The sequence below is a fragment of the Cyprinodon tularosa genome, unplaced genomic scaffold (assembly GCF_016077235.1).
Source record: "Cyprinodon tularosa strain WSP-4 unplaced genomic scaffold, ASM1607723v1 ctg72, whole genome shotgun sequence".
NCBI lineage: Eukaryota > Metazoa > Chordata > Actinopteri > Cyprinodontiformes > Cyprinodontidae > Cyprinodon > Cyprinodon tularosa.
In genome coordinates, this window is record NW_024039474.1 from 1,097,110 (window position 1) to 1,117,168 (window position 20,059).

The following is a 20,059-nucleotide window of genomic DNA, read 5'->3' on the forward strand; positions in this document are numbered from 1 at the left end:
TTCTAAGCGTCAAAGTGAGGAGATCTACAGGCTGGACATTAATCAGTAAAAAGCATCTCTCCTGTCTGCAAAACTGTAGCATAAAAAAACAACAAAAAACTGCTGATTTATTTTACACAAAAGAGCTCAACTAAAGCAAAATGTAAGAACATGTCATTTGAAATGCAGCTACAAAAACCCGGCAGTGATTTGTCATTAATGCATTAGCATAACTTTAATGTCCCAAGTGAACATTTAGGTATTAATTAAGCAAATGCTTATTAAACTAACAGTCCTAACTATTGTTTATTTTACAATATCAACTTTATATTTTACAAAATATATAATGATAGGCATTTGTTTTACAATAAAATTAGAAAAAAAATCAGAAGTTCAACTAAAGATGCATTTTTTATTGCTCTACTTGACATAATAAGATCTGGATATTTGAAGCATATGAAAAATACATTAATTAGCCAATACTTATATAAAAATCTCATCTTCACATAGATATTTTTTTTGAAATTCCATCTTTGAAGTATTAAAAGGACATAGTAGCTTCAAGAAAATCAGCTTTTCCTTATTAATATGCAAATTTATACAGCCAGACACTCCAAAGTCTAATCAGATCATCTACTCTGTGGGGGGTAGCTGTGGTGTGTGAAGTTTTTTTCACCATGTGGTGCCGTGATGTTGTCAATGTGGCTGAGCACAAAAATACACCAATAGAAAGGCAGATACCGTAAGTCTGGTTGGAGAAAAGAATCATGTGAAATAAAATCATCCTTTTTTTGTGTGTGTGTCTGGAAAGAGGCTAAAAAGACCCTGACCTTTGTTCTGATGAAAGAAAAGCGCAGTGACCCCTTTGAGACTTTCCAAAATCACTCTAAAACAGAAAGCTTCATATGAGTGGTAAGCACAACAGCTGCCATGACATCTCATCACCGAATCCCATATCCCATCACACGGAACACTTTGCAGTGCCGGCACTTAAGCCTTGACAACAGCAGCCAGAAGAGAAGTGGTGACAGTAAAAATGATGGCAATCAAAGTGTGCCTCCCCCTTTGACGAGGCACCAAATAAAACTCAGACACACCTTCCTAACCCCAATCAACAAATCATGAAACAGTTAGCTCTGTCAATAATGGGCTATCATTCAAACATCTCACAAAAGGCCGCCCCTCCAGACCCGAGGGTGAGAAAAAAACTCAGATATTATTTATTCTTTTAGAGTTCTGCTGGTGTCATGTTGAATTATGAAAAGTGTTCAGGAAGGATTTCTCCATGCTACGATCAATAGGCTGATTTCACTGTCACAAAACCAGGCGCGGATCTGAGACAGGAGTTTGACAGATGGCGTGTCATCTCCATCAGCATGACGCCCCTCTGGCATGAACGCCTGCGTGTGCGCGCAAACCTGTCCGCACGTTCACTCGATTGCTCTAATCCTAGGTATAGTGTGATTGAAGAAAAAAAACACAAAAAGAAAAAAAACAAGGTGAGATACGGAAGTGTGTGTGCATGTAAAGAGTGAGCAGCAACATGCAGAGAAACATGTTAGAGGATTTCCACTCTGCTTTCGTATTCGCTCCAAAAAGCTCGCCGTGCTACAGCACACTTTGCCGTGACATCTCTCCTGATTTAATTAACCTTTTCCTGGCACTGTTCATGCAGTAAATCTGCTATACACAGCTGTAAAATGCCTATGACCACAGTGTAGACCTGTGACTTGAACAAATTGAAATTCTTTTCTGCTACATCCCCCCCTAGTAAACACTCCTGGAAGAAATCTTGGACATGCAAGGCACTGGTGCATCCCCACAGTATGGATGCAACACGCTGATTTCCTCTGTAATGTTGGGAAGGAAGCGCAGGCCGAAACGAGACAAAGCCTCTACTGTACAAGTGTCCTGTACTCGCAGATCGTGGGGACTGCTTTGCTTTGCAGATTTGTTCAACTAAAGTGGGAAAAAAGGGGGAAAAAAAGAAACTCATCCTTTTGCACAGTTGACTTTAAGTTAATGGCATGACAGGTTGTGTCTAAATCAGGCAGCAGAGACAAAAAGATGACATGGAGAGAAATGAAAAGATAAATACTTCATACATGCTTTGACCAATGACTATGTAAGAAAATGGGGCTAAATGATTATAGGTTCGAAAAGGAAGTCCCTCGGAGTCAATTTGGTTTGCTCTTTGGTCAGCTGATCCACTCATTAATTAAAGGTTAAAAGACTTAAAACAGAGTTAGTACTTTTAAGACAATAATGCACATTTGAATAATACAGTTTTTATAAAATTTTATTTCCGTAAAACAATATGGATACTCAAAAGTAGATGTACAATAAAAAAATGCATATTGGTTTAAGTTCATGTTATTAAAATGTTAAAAAAATAAAAGAAGGAAGGGATGAAATTAGGTTATCAGATGTTTAAGTACTTTAGTTCCTGATCAAATACTATTATGACTACTACTATTACTACCAATAATAATATTAATGTAAAATCACTATCCACGATGTTATTATTACTAACATACATCTATCAAATACGAGTCTTAGCACAAGCCGAAGGCTCCTTTTGTCTGCATACGCTTTTAGTTTTACACCTGCTCCATTTATGCATCTTTTGTGCCTGCATGCATCTGAACATTAGCTTGTAAGTGGGCATAGAAGTAGAGTCAACAATGGGAAGAGCCAGATGTTGTACTCCCACTGACTCTACAGCAGCCCCCCTTCAAGACCAAGACACAGAACACAAGCACAGAAGTTGATGGCTTTTTAGCCTGGGATGACAGCCGTTACAGTGAAAGTTGTTTTCTTCCAACCAGGCTGCAGCAGGCATCTTGACCCGCTGTTAAACAATAAATCCACCTGATATGTTTCGGAAAGTTGGGGAGAGCTGTTATCAAGTGCTGAATTTCTCTACCTGTGATACCCAACAAGTAAGCGTGAGCTTTTTCACACCCTATTAGGAATACAACTCAAAAGGGCCAGGCAATGTTTTTTCTGCATGGAGTCATTCATGTTTTATGAAGGATATAATATTGATTTAAAACCCAGCACAGCCAGTGTGTGTGTGTGTGTGTGTGTGTGTGTGGGTGTGAGACGTTTCCTTAGAGGATGTTCTTTGACCTACAACAAACCTAAAATAGAAATGTATAGGCAATCTTCCCAAAAAGGAATTTAACCTAAAAAATGTTTTTAAAAGTAAGCATTATAAGCTCCAGGGTAAAAACACAATGGCTTTTTGTTTAGTTTAAAATAAAGAGTATGTTTCCTGCACTTGAGAGAATTGTGAATTTTTTAAGCAAACCCTTAGCCAAAATGTATTTTCCCATGGTTTTAACAGAACTGGCAGCAGATTAGCACCCTGAGCCCCACAAACTGCTGCACATCCTATGGTATTAAATCTTAAATCTGGATAACGTCTGACTGGTTTAAACAAAAACATGTTCATGTTTGAAGAATTAAATAAAAAATACAATGAAATAATGTTGTTCTTCTATATTTCTGCTTTTAAACAATTTTCCCATTTATAAAACAAACACGATTTGTGTGGAAAAATTAAACCTTTGTGTGACTTAAAATGGTACATTGAATAAAAGTGATTATCTTATCATTTACTAAACAACCCAAGCTATGAATATATATGTATGTTTTACTGGGTTTTTGTCTAAACAAGGTGTGTCAAAAGTATTGATAGTCCAAAAAATATAAATACTGTATCCTGATACAATCCTAATTTAGGATGATATTAATACTAAGGATTTTTGCTAATACTAAAGTTAATATTTGTGGATAATACCTAAGCCAACCTTAAGATGTTGTATAGTTGTTTGTATTCATTTATTTTTTTATTTTTTGGGGGCTAATTCTTTCGTGTTTATTTAAAGACTTACCTGTTAATCTAAAAAAAAAAAAAAAAAAAAAAAAAAAAAAAAAAAGCACGTGCTACGTATAAAGTTTTTCATATTAATCAAAAAACATAGTTTATGCTTATAATTATTTGCCACATTTTTAACCAATTGTATCAAAAATGGTATGAAGTATTGACTATTTTCCTATGCATCAATATTGAGTTAGAAATGTTATTATCGTAACCAGAACTAGAGTTTGCTCTCTTTTATTTAATCTTATTTTAAGGTACATCATACTGAAACCAAACTGTATAACTAATAATTTCAACTGAAACCAAATATAATTTCATCAATTATTAGATACATATTTAATTGTGTTTCCAATTATCCAGGTCAAATAATGCAGAGGTAGATTTCTCCAGTGTAAGATCAATAAAGTTCAATTGTTATTATTGTTAATATATTAATTACAAAAATATTTTATACAAAATTATTTTCTGTGGAAATGTTACTGGTATATTTATTATTCTAGACCTGGTGTGCCTGCTTCTATATAATTCTTTGTTTAATTTTTTTAATTTAATTATCTTGAATTTTCAAAATTTTAGTATCTATAAGTATGTGTAGAGAGCAAGCAAAAGAAAAAAAAGAAAAAAAGAGGAAAATAGCCAATTATACGGTGACAGGTGACTTAATCAAAACTATAAATACATAAATAAGAAGGTTACCTAAACAATTAGTTTACTGATTTATAACTATTGTAATTTATACCCCAACACAATGTAGCTTTACCCTGCCTTTTATTTAGTAAACCCACTAAATGCATAAATAAAAATGAAAGAGAAATATAGTTAAAATAAAAGAACTAAAATTAATATTCACATTTAATATTTTAAAATTGTATTTGATTGAAAAATAAAAAAAAACACAAATTTGACAGCCAAAAATCTTCTGAACTAAATATTCAAAATATCTGAATTTTCTCCCCAGTGACCCACAAAATGTAACAGCTTTGAATGTTCCTGTGGTCCCATGTGGCTGTTACAGGGCTGCACATTGTCAGATTGACCCCCTGATGACCACCCTTGGTTCATCTGTAAAGGGGGAGACCTTTGTCCTAGAGGTGAATATCTGCAGATGCCACACTCTGCGAACGTGCCAAGTCTTTGGTACTTGTCTGTGTCGAACTCTCAGCAGAACAGAGCAAATTAGAATGAAATATCGGGTTCATTTATGAATAAGTGGGCCTGAACGGCCCCTTGTTGGAGCTTCCGCATGCATATTGAGTTGATAGAAACCTTTGGATGGGTCATTTCTCTTAGCTGCTTCATTAAATAGTGAAAGTCAAAAGTGCAACGCTTCCTGCCAAAGGAAAAAAAAAGAAGACAAAGATCTATAGAGGTGGAACAGAGACAAGGATTTATTTTTTATGTCCTGCCTTAAAATGTGATAAACCAATAAAACCTTATAAAAAGAAGAAGTTTGAATTATAAATAAATAATAGAAGAAATAGATATTTTATATCTCTGCAACCCTGAAAAAACATTTTTAGTTTCCTATGATGAAAAAATACAAATACTTCCTGTTGCCTTGTAAGTGACCTTAACTCTCAGCAGGACATTGTTAAAACCTGAGCCAATCAGCAGAAGCTTCTTGAGGCGTTTTCTATCTGTGGAGTGTGGATGAGTGTGTGTGAGGTCACACACTTTTAGGTGGAGCCCCGCAGAAGGAATCAAAGTGCAGGAGAGGATCTATTGAAGCAAAGCTGTATGTTCTCCTTCAAAATGGAACAGTCTCTTGAGATCGAGTTTCAGTCCTGGCATACAGAACAACAAATGAGTCCCCGAGTAAAGCACTGAGGAGGGGAAGGCACATTTCCTTTGAGGCCCGTTTCAGCAGCAGATTCTCGATTCTGAATTCTGATTGCATTTTTAAAAGGTACAAAACTAAGTCAGCTTCCCCTCCCTGGACACCAGGATCCCCATGATGAATGTTGCTATTAAGAAAATGACTTGTCTTAAATGTCAGATGGTGGCCAATGTTTTAAGTGTAAAAATTGGTAGCAAGAGAACATGACATTTTCTTTTTTTATCCTCTCTTTAATGTTCTGGCCCAGAAAGTGTAATCAACCCTAATTATTTAAACTGCCTGCCATCATTTGATAACATCGATTTCTTAAAATAATTAGAGCTTTGCATCAAATGTGTTACAATGGTGACACCATAATGATGACAAATGACATATGGAGTCAAGAGCGCTTTCAGCGCACAGAACTAATTACAGCAGATAAAATGAATTTTGTACCAAAGATTAGGATAACGCCAAATACAAACAGGTGAGATGATTAATTTACCGACTTTATGATACTAAAACAGAAACCAAAGTCGTTAAAAAGGAAAAATACCAGCAGTGAAGAATTAAAGTGTGAACCTAGTGTGATGTAAATGACAGGTTTGCATCTAATCAATCCATAAACATTCCCTGTCTTTGGTGTAGCACAGATTTGCCCTCTTCAAACAGAGAACCCCGATCCTCCATCTCAGGTCTTCAGCATGATCAAATTTGCACTTCAAAACCATTGTGCCCATTTAATCAGCCATTATGTGCGCCTAGTCGACCACTGCAGGATTTCTAAGCAAAATCTCAAACTGAGGCACACAAAGCTATCTTTGATTATACGATAGCTCATGGGGAAACTTTATCAAACTCCTCGGCTTCCCGCCGAGATGGACCAGGTGACTAGCAACCACTCAATCTCGGGGCAAATTTTTCTCTGAATGCAGCAAAGACTCCCCCCCTTTGATCCAAACAAAGACAGCTGCAAATGCTCCTCTAGATAGCTGCCCCACCAATCACACTTCCACTTCCTTCCACCAATCAGGAGCTTATCTGCAGCACCAACCATAATCCAGCCTGCTGCTGCTTTTTCTACCTAGTAATATCCCCCACTTTCTCAAGCAAAGGGGGGCAAGAGCTGCGAACAAATAAGAGTGTGAACATAAAAGCACGTAAAGTGTGCCCTACTCACCCATCTCGGTGTCCGATTTATTGTCCATTTCTGTGTCAGTGAGCGTGAGCGCTGAGTTGGAACGGCTGGAAAGGCATGAATTCTGCCCCGATTTTGCCCCCGTTCCCCAAAGAGTCATGGTACGTTCCGGTGATACAGGTTCATGGTTTTCTGTGGCAGCTGGCCCACGGGTGTAGCTGCTGAGTGGGTGGGACAGGCCAGTCTCAGGGCAGAGAGCCAAGCCTCTGCGAGCTGGTGCCTCACAAATCCCGAGTTGCCTCAATGAAAATGTCTGTCCTGTAAATGACAGCAAGTTGTAAAGTTAACAAACCGAGGAACAACCAGGTTTATAGCCAAGAACACAGCCCCCTGATAAGCATCGTGACAAGGAACATCAAATTCTTAACATCTAAATCCCCTCACATTTTCTGGATCTAGGTAAAAACATAAAGAGTTTTTTTTTTTTTTTTACAGAAAATCAGTATTGTGGGTTTGATAAATATCTGTAATGACTTGTTTTCAGACATATACTATATATATATATATATATATATATATATATATATATATATATATATATATATATATATATATATATATATATATATATATATATATATATATATATGTATATATATATATATATGTATATAAAATCCCTCTACTTGGAGCAACCTGGAGCTAGTTAAGTATTTTACTCTACCATCCCTCAAGAAAATAATAAGCTGTCATAACTGCCTATGGAACATCTCCCCATGTCATAATGTACAGCAAACAAAATAATTGAGTTCAACTATAAGTTCCTGAAATATTGGGAATAAATTACTCCATCTTTCAATTCAGTGCATTTTATACAACGAAAAGCAAGCAAAAAAGTATAACTTATACACAATATATGTCTAAGTAAAATAAAAACGACTTGATAAAATTGTTTTGGAAATGGATTTTATTTTGGAAACATTGGGAAAAAAAAGTATAGATATCTAACATGAATAATGCATGCAATTAAACTAAATAAACATTTGCATTCAGAAAAAATTTATTTATTATTTATTTTTGCACTAATTAATTTATATATTACTGAATTTATCTTCCTTAAAATACAAGGAACTTCATATTCTAATTAAACAAGCACACACACACACACACACACACACACACACACACACACACACACACACACACACACACAAACACATTAATTAAGGTAAATATGTTTTTAGGTTGTTTTTTTTACCTTAAATCAAACATTTATTATGAAGATCTAGAAAGAATCTGCTACCTCTAAATGTTCGCATTAAATTAAAAATAAAAGCAGCTGTCTTCCCACAATTTCGTCATGATCCCATTAAATCTGAAACGGACACCAATTAGCGCTGGGAAAACGTAGTGGAGTAATGGATAGATTTTCTGATTGCATTCTTATGAGCCCAAGGAGTACCATAAAATAGAATAAAGTGCTCAAACTTTTTAATTACACAATTTAAAGCAGCTTCCACCAGCCAATTAAAGGAAAGTCTTACTATTTAGGCATTGCTTTTATATTTCAACTTAGTCTAGAATGGTTGGAATATTTTACAGGATCAAGGGAGCCCACTGGATCACATTGTGAAAGAGCTTTCTCCTAAAGTTTCAGTAAAAACATTTGATTTTTTCTGTGCGACTTGCCTTAATTGTGTTTACCCCTGTATCAACAACTGTTTAGAGTATTGTTTTTTTTAAATAAATGTTGCACAGCAAAAAAGGATAAACAGTGAGACTTTTCATTTTTTGTACACAACCTTAAAAATCCTTGTATAGATCTTCATCTTCCTAATTAAGTCTCACACTAGTGACCAGCAGGAAATCAACAAAGATATGAGGATTTAGTTATTTATTGAATTCACTAGAGTGGAGACAATGAAAATCCCACATTTGTTTTTCATCTTAGATAATCAAACTGTTGCATTTTAATAGGAAAATGATGGTTTAACCTTATCCAATTGTACTGTCAGGTAAGCATTTATATTAAATGTCAAAAAGTCTCCAACAGATCTAAAACCCTTGCAGAAAAAAAAAGACTCTTTTCACTAACCAGGCCTGGCGTACTCTGCTGTCTCCTTGTGGACCATCTCCTTAACTCTGCCTCCAAACAGCATCCGCGACGGGTCATGGTCAAAGGCCTGCAGGGTCTCACTGGAACTGTATGATTTCTGCGTGGGAACCCGACAGACTCCGTCTTCCCGGTCCGTGGATGAAGCCGTGTAGCGCCGCTCCCGATCCTTCCCTCTCTCACAGTCTCTGTCCCGCTCCCTATGGCTCTTGGACAGCGAGCAGAAAGGCCGCTGCTCCCTCACCCTTTCCATGCTGCCGGCATGCTGGGTATCCAACTCCCTCCCTTTTGATACTGACACTCTGCTGAGGTGTTCACCACTGGATTATTTCACTTTCTTTCAGCTCCCCTTTATTTCTCTCTCCACTGTGTGAATCTCGTCCTGTGAGTGATTTCCTCTTCAAATCCCTCCTCCTCACTTGTGAACCTCTGTCCGTCACTTCTTCAGTCCATTCGGCTGTCCACCTGCTGCACCTGGGAAAGAGAGAAAAACCAGAGATGAGGAAAAGTAGCAAGGAGCACCGATAACACTAATCCCACAGCTTCATCTTCAATAAACCACACACTTTTCTACTTCTCACCGCCCCACCCAAACACTCCCTCCACACCTCTGAAACCTGCCCCATGAACAATAGACTTTATCTTTTGAACAACATCCTCCTTTTCCTGCTTTTTCAGATTTAAAAATCTGACATCTATATTTTCATACAGTAGTAAAAAAGATTTCTAATCATCATACTCTAGTAAAATAAAGAAAATTAAAATGAACAACATGCTAAATTATATGACATAGGAGGGTTTTAGTGTAACTATTTTGTTGTTGCTTCGGCAGCTTTCATTTAAATACACAAACAAGCAACAGCAATGAGGGCAAAGACAAAGACTCATTAAAAATAAATAGTCACTATATATATATATATATTTTTTGAGGATGCTGTGGAAGTTAAGCGAAGAAAAATATAGAAGCTGGTTAGTAAATAATTAAACCTTTTACTTATATTGCTAAATATATGCGCACATTGTTTTTAGATTTCTCAGACTTCTGCTTCCACATCACTTAAAGGATGGGTTAAATGCAAGTTGTTGTTGTTTTTTTCAGATACTAGAAACTCAGTAAAGTCATAGCAGAAATGTGTTTTCTAGAAAACTGTCATTGTTGCACACAACACCCACAGCACAGAAGAGTAGCCATTTCCACAGAAGCTATTTATGCAGTTGCAACAGAAATTATTCATTTTGAGCATATAAAAACTGAAGAGTAAGGAGAAAATTCACATATATCTATTCTACAATTCAACCCAAAGAAAGCAGCAATAAGAAGTTCACTTTCCAAAGCACAAGGCTTTTATTTTTAAATCTGGAAAAGAAACCAGGGGAGGGAAAAAAAAACGTTAGAGCCTGAACTTCAGGTTTAAGGTTTGTCTGTAAAAAAAAATAAAACACAAAAAAAATATGCAAGTTGATAGTGTATAAACAGCTGAAATCCTAACTAGGTACATATTTGTCTAAAATAAGCAGAGCAGCAGATGCAAACTCACACCAAAAATGTCTGAGGTCATGCTGGCACCAAAGAAGCATATAGATGTGACGGCGAAATGGAGAAAGAGTCTGTGCTCATTTGAATTTATTTGGACTGTCAGAAATCCCAATAGTACAAAAGCATTAGGACAGAAAAAAATTTTTGTGCGGAAAAGATTAATGCAGCAGAAAGCTCTGAGAGTCATTATGCAATTGAATTAAAACAATAAACATTAAGAATGAGCTTAAATATTGTGGCATGTTAATAACCCAACATAGAGCCTGACAAAAAAAAAAAAAAATCTTTTCTAGGTTTTATCTAATCTTTTAATTTTACGTGATATATAAAAATTTTTGATTTAGTTTTAGACATTTGAGACACAATGAGTTTATATTCACTACTATTATTATTGGTATCATTATTTCTATAGTTCATTATTACCTCCAACTCTATGGCTTTAAACTTCAGCTTCCTTAAAACCTGCCAGTATAACATGCAATCTCCTCATAGAAATAGGAAGGCCTGAACCTGTTTTGTACCTGTTAACTATTGTAGATCATCTGCTCATGCAATTCATTTTTTTTTCTAACAGAAGCAATTTAGCGCTTCTCATACTTGATCTTCACACCTTACTTCAAACTGTGGTTAAAAGAGCTTCTGTTTAGTCTAGATTGTAACCTCTGAATTTGACCAAGGAATGCTAAAAAACTAAATTACTTAAAAAAAACTACTAGATATTCCTTACTTTTAGTACCAGATTCTGTATAAAATTAAACTTTGGAGGGTTCTGGATATTTTTACATATCGTCTTTATATTTTTTTATATAACTAACTACATGCTTCAATTTTGGTTTGCAATATGGCATCAACTGCTGCCAGATTATTTTTTTTATACCAACCATGCACCAATTACTATCTATACGGCAAATAGGTTACACCAACTTTGACTACCAACAATTTGAAGTTTTTTTATAGACTGTTAACACCATGACGAAATGTGGTTGTAGGGCCCCACTAGAAATCATCCAGAAGCACGAGGTCCTTCTGCTTAATTTTGTCAGATCAAGGCTAATAGTCAACAGATCCAAGTTAGGATCATAACCATAATAAACAGTCAAATCAAAGAGATTTCATGATTTATGTAAATAATAAAATAATGTTCCTTTTGTGCATGACCATATTTTCTTAGATTAAGGGAAGCACCCAACATATTGCAAGACACACTCTACTTTTAATTTCTTGGCCACCCCTGAAGAAGCTCGCTCTGGGCAAGAGCCATATTTTCCATCTACTAACCACCACTGCAGGTTTATAAAAAAATGAAAACATATATTTTAGGAAAAAGCAATGTCTCTTTATAAGCAAATATGTAACAAGTTGAACACACCAAGAAGACACCCCTTATTTCAGGATATTTTGTGTTTGTGCATCGTGGCCTGAACAATATGCAGGAGAATCTTATACACTGAAGCAGTACTCAAATTCTTCAGCTTTTGAAAATTCATAGATGACTTTCCACCTTGTGCTCTGAAATGTGGGCCAGGGGGATATGAATGTGACCAATCCCCCTCCTAAAAAGACCTAAAGAGGAATGTGGAAGGGAGCTGTGGTGTGTCAGAAGTGTTTATTACCAGCCATTTTCCACTGCCTCCTGTCACACACTCACACTCGCACACCACCAACCAAATTTCATTTCTCTCTTGGCTGAGCCGTAAGACTGGAGTATCAGACTCCTTCTTTTCCCAAATGAGATCTACTTTGTTTCACATCAAGCATCAAAACATTTCAATGAAGCCAGAATAGTCTACCGTCACACTGCGAGATATCACCTGCCCCAGAGACTTTCCAAAACCTGGGGCAGTCACCGATGCAGTACAGGATGCAGGGATAATGAAAATTGTAAGCTCTTCCACACCTATTAAACTTGCTCCCCAACCTCCCAGAGTTGCCTGATATGATTCTGTTTTCCTGAAGGGCTGAGATGCAATCACCGACAGACTCTCCTGTAACCCTTACACTCAACCCTTCTCACTGCACCCCAAGCAGTTGTTTTTAGATGCCATAAGCTGGCTCAATCACATCTCATCACTTTCAGTAAATTGTACACACCCATCCAGACCGTTAGATTAATGCACGGTATAAGTGTGTGCAGACACGCCTAGAAGCATCCCTGATTACAATCCTCATCTTCTTTATGGACTTGTAAAGAGATTCGCTGTCTGAACAACGGCTAATGCTACAAGTCTCACCGACTAAGCTGCACTCTGCACTATAGTAGGATTTAGCTTTGCATCCTAATCAGCTATAAGCCCTTGAGTGACCAAGCATGGCCCTGTATAAACATCCCTGTATGATTGAGGATGGGATCTATTCACAGCTCCTCCAAGTGTCTCATTTGTATATACACAACATTGTAAGCCACATGAGAGGCATCCATGCTAGTCTAAATTAGGTTGCAGAGGCTCTTTTCTTGTTCGGAACTAAATTCTAAACCCATATTCACCGCTCCTGCAATACATTTATAATTCGAAATCTGCATCCAACCTGTCAAAAGAAGCAAAGGCAAGAAAGTCAAGATTTGTCTGCTTGGTTTTAAACAGAAACTACTATCTAGTCCTTTTCGCTTTCCTCCTTGCTCACATCTACCTCTCCATATACTTTTGATCATGCCGCTGATTCAGGACAGTCAGTCACCCGTGACCACTCAGTGGAGGAGTCGACAATGCGAAATTAGTGTCACACAGAGGTCCCTCTGCGAGCCAGTGAGCCGCGGAAGAAGACAATTCATACACTATGCAGCTCAGCTCTACGCACATCTCAACAGCTCCCCTGGCAGTCGAATACCGTCACCTCAACGCCTCATGCTGTCCTACACTTCTGCACTTCTTTGAAGAATAAACCATAAACCATCTGTATAATACAGTGAGGAAAACTGGTCCAAGTCATTTGGCTTTTCAACACAGCTGGAGTGGTTTCAAGGGTCTGAAATCTACTTGTTTCATGTCTGACTCAGAGTGTTTTATTCATCAAAGATGTCCGGGAGGGAGTTTTATGTTCCCAAGTTGGAATTTGGAAAAGATGACCACAAGATAGCGTCCTATTTTTCTTCTTTTTTTTTTTTATATAGTTTTCAGGAAAAAGTAAAATGGTTTATTTAAAAAAGAAAATTAAAAAGACTTTTTTATCTCAGTGTTATTCATCAAAACCTCACAACAATATTATTTGGTGTCAGAGGCAAGGGTTGTTTAAGACACAGAGCAACTTTGTCAGCAGCTCTTCGTTAATTAATAAGCTCATTAGTGCTGGAACAATTAATTAAGTAATTAGTGAACTGACAGATTAGAGTAAAATGTCTGAGTTTCATTAAGCAGAAATCCTGCTTTTTTTCTGTGTCTAAGCTCTGTAGTCGTATTTCTTACCAATGAACATGAAATATGGAGGAAACAAAAAATAGTTACATCCTTCTGTTAAAGGCAGCAATCAAAAGCAAACATACAACTTTTGGTTAAAGAAAGGCATTTATTAATTCTTCAAAGAGACAGGGCCATGTTTGATGATGACTGGAGATGACAAAACAAACACATATGTGTGTTTTGTTTTGTGCTAATATGATTAGCGATGCACTAATTAGCAACTAGCTGAAACAAGATGGACATTTTTTTTTCTGATTTGGCAGGGCCAAAAAAAATATCTCTGCTTGAACTCAACAAAAATGGCTTAAAGGATAAGAAATTATGATTAATTGTATGGATGGATATAATTTTGTAATTCCTTCCTTTGTGCATCCCAGTACATGTTTCTAAATTCTTATTGGTCCATATCAGGGTTATGTTTTTTTTTTTTTTTCCAGCAGTCACGCCCTTTGTGAAGCTGAGCTCCCGCCTTAACCAGCTGTAACAAAAATACAGAGAAAAGAAAAGAAAGGTATTCTTCTATAAAAATACACAAAACAGAAATAAAGGATTTGTAGAACATTCTCTGAATGAGTCTTTACTTACTGGACCACTTAAAGCCAAGTGTTATGAAAGAAACGGATATGGTGGGAACAAAAATAAGAAAAAGCATTTTTTATAATTTAATTTGAAATAATTTGATAAAGATTAAACTGATTTTAAAAAATGGTGCTGCAGCTGAAATCCAGCTGGCTTCTGTTTGTTACTTTAGCATACAAAGCAGTTTGTAAAACCAGAGTCGTCACTGCTGACCAGAGTGCTGAAATGGCAACTATTCACCAGACTGTTTGCTCAGTAATTGTATTTCCACAGGGCGGCTTTACATATCAGCTCAGATCTTCCTGTCGCTGACCTCTGTAAATAACGGTAATAAAGAGCGCACATGTCGGCACTGGTGTATCCCTCCAACACAATTCACCTGCCACAGTGTGGCCCGGCCATCGCCCCTCACCCCCCCCGCGTGGCGTTGCTGGCTATTTGCTGGAGCACAGATCAGACAGCTCTCAGCCACAGGGAGTGCTGAGAGTGGTTGATGGAGCTTGTGGAGATCAGGGCTAGCTCGCTTTAACACAGCCAGCACCTCCAACAATAGCCGCCTCTGACAGCTTCGCATAATTCATCTTGTCGAGTCTTTCTCTCTCTCTTTCCTCCTTGACGCTGTTCTCTCCCTCTCCTCTTTCAGTTTATCTTCAGTCTTTTTTTATTTATTTTTTATTTTGCCTCTCGGTGCTTGGGGAAGAGAGGTAGAACCAAGGCAGTGTTCCATCAGATGCTGCCTGTTTCCCCCTGACACCAGTGATTGTGGAGACAGAGGAGTGTTTGTCTGTAGGATGATTCCCAGGCTCTGTAAATCCTGGATGCCATCTGAACCACATTGTTTTCCTTCTTTATAGAGGTTCAATGCCAGCATCCCATGCTGCAAGAGAAATTTCTAAACTACCACCTCAAATTTAAAAAAGAACAGATTTCCAATTAGAAAGAAGACATTTTCAATGATATTTGGATAAAATAATACTGATCAACTTCTGATAATTCTCAAACATAGACAGCATTTTGTAAAACACATTTTTTAGGTACTGGTTAACGTTATTGAAAAAGATGATTTAAAGTTATAGCCAAAACAACTAGAGATGCACGATATATATCGGTCACCTAAACTATCGGGCCGATTTGGGCTTATTTTCTATCGGCCCGATAGCCATATTTTACCGATAAAAATAGCCGATAATTTAATAAAAACGTGGAAACTGCGTTCAAGAGTAACGACTTTTATTTTGACGACACAAGCCATGACGTGTGCAGTGGCACGTCACATCCAATGCATGCAGTCAGAGAGTGGGGAAGTAGACAAACATGCCTTCACCAGTATGGTCGTTCTTCACAGTGGCAGAAAATGACAATGCTTTCGCTATATGCAACGCCTGTTCATTGCGGATTCCGAGAGGAGGAAAAAAGTCGTCAAGCTTTAACACAAGTAATCTTATATCTCACCTGAAAAGTCGGCACCGTGGCGAAGAGGTATTAAAAGAGTATGAGGCAGCGGCTGCAGCAGCAAGCACAAGCAGTAAAACCAATGCGGTAACTAAAGGAAGAAAATCCGATGTTACCATTCTGCAGTCTTTTGAAAAAAGTAGACCCTTTGCGAGAGACAGTGAAAAGACCAAAGCCATTAACGGCAAAGTAATGGAGTAGATTGCACTCGGCGACCAGCCTTTCTCCGTGGTCGAAGAGCCATCTTTTCCTAGCCTGTTGGCACACTTGGAGCCACGCTACACTCTTCCAAGCCGCCGCTTTTTCTCAGACGTGTCCCTCCCTGCACTTTATGATGTTGTTGCCACACACATCCACAGCCTAATCGACCAGAACGGACTACACATAAGTTTCACAACAGAGTTTTGAAGAATTTAAGCATTTTATTTTTGAAACAGACTTAAATATTTACGTCCCTAAGGGATGTACGTTTTGTTAAAATTAAGAGGCACATTTTATGCTTATTGTTGTTAGAACTTTTGCTATATGTTTTATGATGGCATATGACCACATGTAATGACATGACACAGTGACAAGATTGGGGAGTGGTTAGCAAAGGACATGTTGAGAGGAGGAAATCATTTAAGTTTAAGTTGTAAGCATTTTTTTTATCTAAATGACTGAGTTTTGTTTTAATGCAGTCAAGCATTAATGGTTTTCAGAATGCACTTTACTTTATTACATACCTCCATAAGAGATGCACTTTTTTTGTTAAATTAAGATGCATGTTTGATGCATATCTGTGTCTTGCTACATGTTTTATAGCAGATTACCTTATTTTTTTAGTAAAATGAAAAGAAATAAACATTTGCAGTGTCACAAAGTTGTTGTTTTTTGTTATAGATAGGTCAAATCAGCTACTTCATCAGTTATCTATACTGCACAAAGTAGATTATATCAATATATTATGTTAATGTTGTTTTTTAATAAGAAAATTAAATTAAATTTTAACATATCGGTATCAGTATCTGTATCGGCCCTGAGAAGCAGGAAATTATCGGTTATCGGTATCGGTTGAAATTTTTAATATCGTGCATCACTAAAAACAACGTATCATAATATAAGCCTGTCATATCAGTCGATATTGATAGTTATTGATTAGGGTTTTTGTTCAACTATTTGAAACAAGGACAGGGGAAAAATTTACACTGCAATCCTAACTTTGTTTAGACATAACTTTTAAAATATACCAGCCACTACCAACCGTGCCCTGTTTACAATGAAATGAAAAAACACAAGTAGAATAAACCAAAAATAGCTCCAAAATTATTTAAATACAACCTGTTAGTACCATTTAAAATTAAGACTATAAAGAATATTTTTCCAATAAGACCAGTATCACAGCTATATCTAAACTATGTCTTATTTATTTGCATGTAAACGAAGAAATCCTGCTTTTTTTGTATTTTTTGTATTTTTTTGTGTTTACCCACATCTCTACTATACCTACAGCGAATCCGGGCTCAATCAGTTGAAACATATTTAATCCACAATAGTTTTAGAGAGTCATTGCACAAGGAGAGCTGAGATTATTGTTATTAGATTGCTGTTATTCTAGGCTTGTAAAAGGGAATCTTTTCAAACATAAATGCTAATTGCCTATAAATGGGCCTTTGGTTATAATATTTACGCTGTATATCATCAACTCTGCTCAGCGCAATTTGTAAAGGTATAACTGTGCATAAAGCATGGAGGTTATAAAAGTGGCTACTATATGTAGTATAGCCCGAAAACATCCAAAAAGGATCCATAAGTGGTTTGTTTGATTCGCTACTGCAGTTCCCAGTTACCAGCCATGAGGAGCAGCGCGACATCATGACCTGAAACAATTCTTTTGAAGGGATCTGCCATGTTTGATAGAACAACGGTATTAGCCATTAGTTTTAGAAGCATTAAAGCCTACTCCTTTCAAGGAAAATTGGGAGAAAAAAAAAATGGACCACTTTTTACAAAATTCAACAGAAGGTGAAAAGGGGCATCACCCTCCAGGCCTTGGCTTAACGAGTATTAAGTCTGGTCTAAATGTTCACTTGATGAAAATAGGTCTAACTGACATATTGATTAGATCACATGTGCCTCAAAGCCCACATTCCTGACCATCATCCATGCATCATTCATTTGGTGTAACAGCCATTCACTAAAAAGAACAACAATAATGTTGCTTACCTATAGCACGTTAACTCACCTAGCAGTAAAAAGTGTTGTTTGCTTAGACATATTGGCTTGAACAGATTCACAACGTATAAATCAGTGTCTGAATCCAACTGTGTCTGAACTTTTACCCACTCCTACCACCACAACCATCAGATAAGAGGAATATCTCTGAAGCATGCCTGCATCCCCTATATGATGCAATATTTTGGTTTACACAACTTTAAACAGTCCTGCTACAGCAGCCTAAAGGGTTGAGATGAGGCCCACTCTTTTGGTTCAATTCCTCCAGAGAATTGGACATACTGTTGGCTGATTTGAGCAGCCTAGTTAGAGAGTTTATTCAGCTTATTTGCATGGGGGGATCACTGCAATGGTCGAGTAAGCTGCTCTAAGAAATATTGGGACATAATGTGTAAAGACCTGTTTCAGATTTTGCTTCTTTTACTTCTTATGATTAATGGGAACTTAGCAACTGAAGAGATAAATAAACTTCAGTTTCAGAATCAGATTTTAACTCAACTGATACTAAAAAGTTGCTGTTTTGTGTAAAATGTTATGATTTATAAATCAGAATTGGTTTAACTGCACCCATAGAATTTTTTTTTGGAAAGGCTGAAAACATACATTTGCTCTCCAAATTTAAAAAAAGGGGAGCAGTTGCTCTGTTGTTCATTTACCCATGGTTTGAATAAGGGATGCAAGAAATGGACTAACAATTACTTGTTCCAATTATATTTTTATGTGTTAGATTAAAATTTGTTCCATCAAAATAGCTGCTGATCAATCAACAAAGACTTGTTTATGCGCAACACATCCACGGGGTCCGGGGCCAACTTACTTCCTTTTAGCCTCCAGACATTTCTGGATGCTGTTGTTCACCTTTAAGCTAACAGAGCCCATCGTATTTATAAGAGCAAATAATAATGCAGGAGGCATGCTGGAAAAGAAACGCAAAATGATCCTGAGTCTGAAGCAAGATTATTTTAGTTCAATGGCTACAAGCCTGCAAAAAAGACACTTTGTGCACTTCTGTTTGTAAGAATAAACTTTTAATAAGGTCGTCATCTTATCACCTTAATAGTGCCCATTCAGCCGTGCTGCATGATGGAGCAGCATCAGCTTCATAACCGTATATGAAGGATCTGCTGGGAAGGCAATAATCCGACTACAGAAAAGTGAACAGTATGACACAAAACAGTGATGATACAGAAATGCATAATACTATAACTATGACAATTACATAATGTAATTTTAAACATTATGACTACATACTGTTTAAAAGTTCCGTTAAAGCAACCAGAGCCACAGATTTTGAAACATAACTATTGGCAAAAAAAGTCGTTCCCACCTCTGATTGCTGGGTTATGCTGAAAACAGAGAGCTGCACAACAGTTATATCCACTTCAGTGATACAAAAGGGCAAGTTAAGTCTGACAGAATGCCAGGCACGCATTTAAAGACATATCGTGTCTTTATATCTCTGTTCACAGGGGATTAGTGTCTCACTATTTTGGTTCTGTCCATCATTTTTTTTTTTTTTTATTCAGCAACCTTACAGGTTTCTGCTTTTAATTGATATGTCTAAGTTTAAAAATGTGTGAGAAAACCATAATTTTTTGTTTATTTCTTAGGTTTTATTCATATATATATATATATATATATATATATATATATATATATATATATATATATATATATATATATATATATATATATATATATAATATTTTATAAAAAAATATGGCCTTGCAACAGGTTCTCCAGATACCTGCAATTTATCAAATGATCATTAGTTGATCAATTAGTTCAATGGACTTAAAGTTAACTAATGAAACAATGACTTGCAATTCTTTTTTGTACCTAGACGTTCATCCCAAAAAAAACAATGTTTGGCAATGTTTGGAACCCATCATGTGTCTGGTTATACCACCAAAAACGTATTTTCATAGCTCCAGGAAAATCTTCTTA

At 36.6% G+C, this 20,059-nt stretch overlaps 1 protein-coding gene across 7 annotated transcripts in view; it reads right to left on the reverse strand.

The window, feature by feature from the left end:
- Positions 1-20,059, reverse strand: part of si:dkey-237h12.3 (teneurin-3) — a 221,607-nt gene that overhangs the window by 194,323 nt on the left and 7,225 nt on the right. For 6 of the 7 annotated variants that reach the window (XM_038269102.1, XM_038269109.1, XM_038269108.1 and 3 more), the window contains exons 2-3: positions 8,918-9,409; positions 6,865-7,140 (exon numbers count right to left, since the gene is read on the reverse strand). In XM_038269102.1, coding sequence (XP_038125030.1) covers positions 6,865-7,140; positions 8,918-9,188 — 547 coding nt within the window. In that variant the 5' untranslated portion in view covers positions 9,189-9,409. Of the gene's footprint in view, positions 1-6,864; positions 7,141-8,917; positions 9,410-20,059 lie in introns of those variants that run through there. The other variant, XM_038269103.1, reaches the window with a different exon arrangement.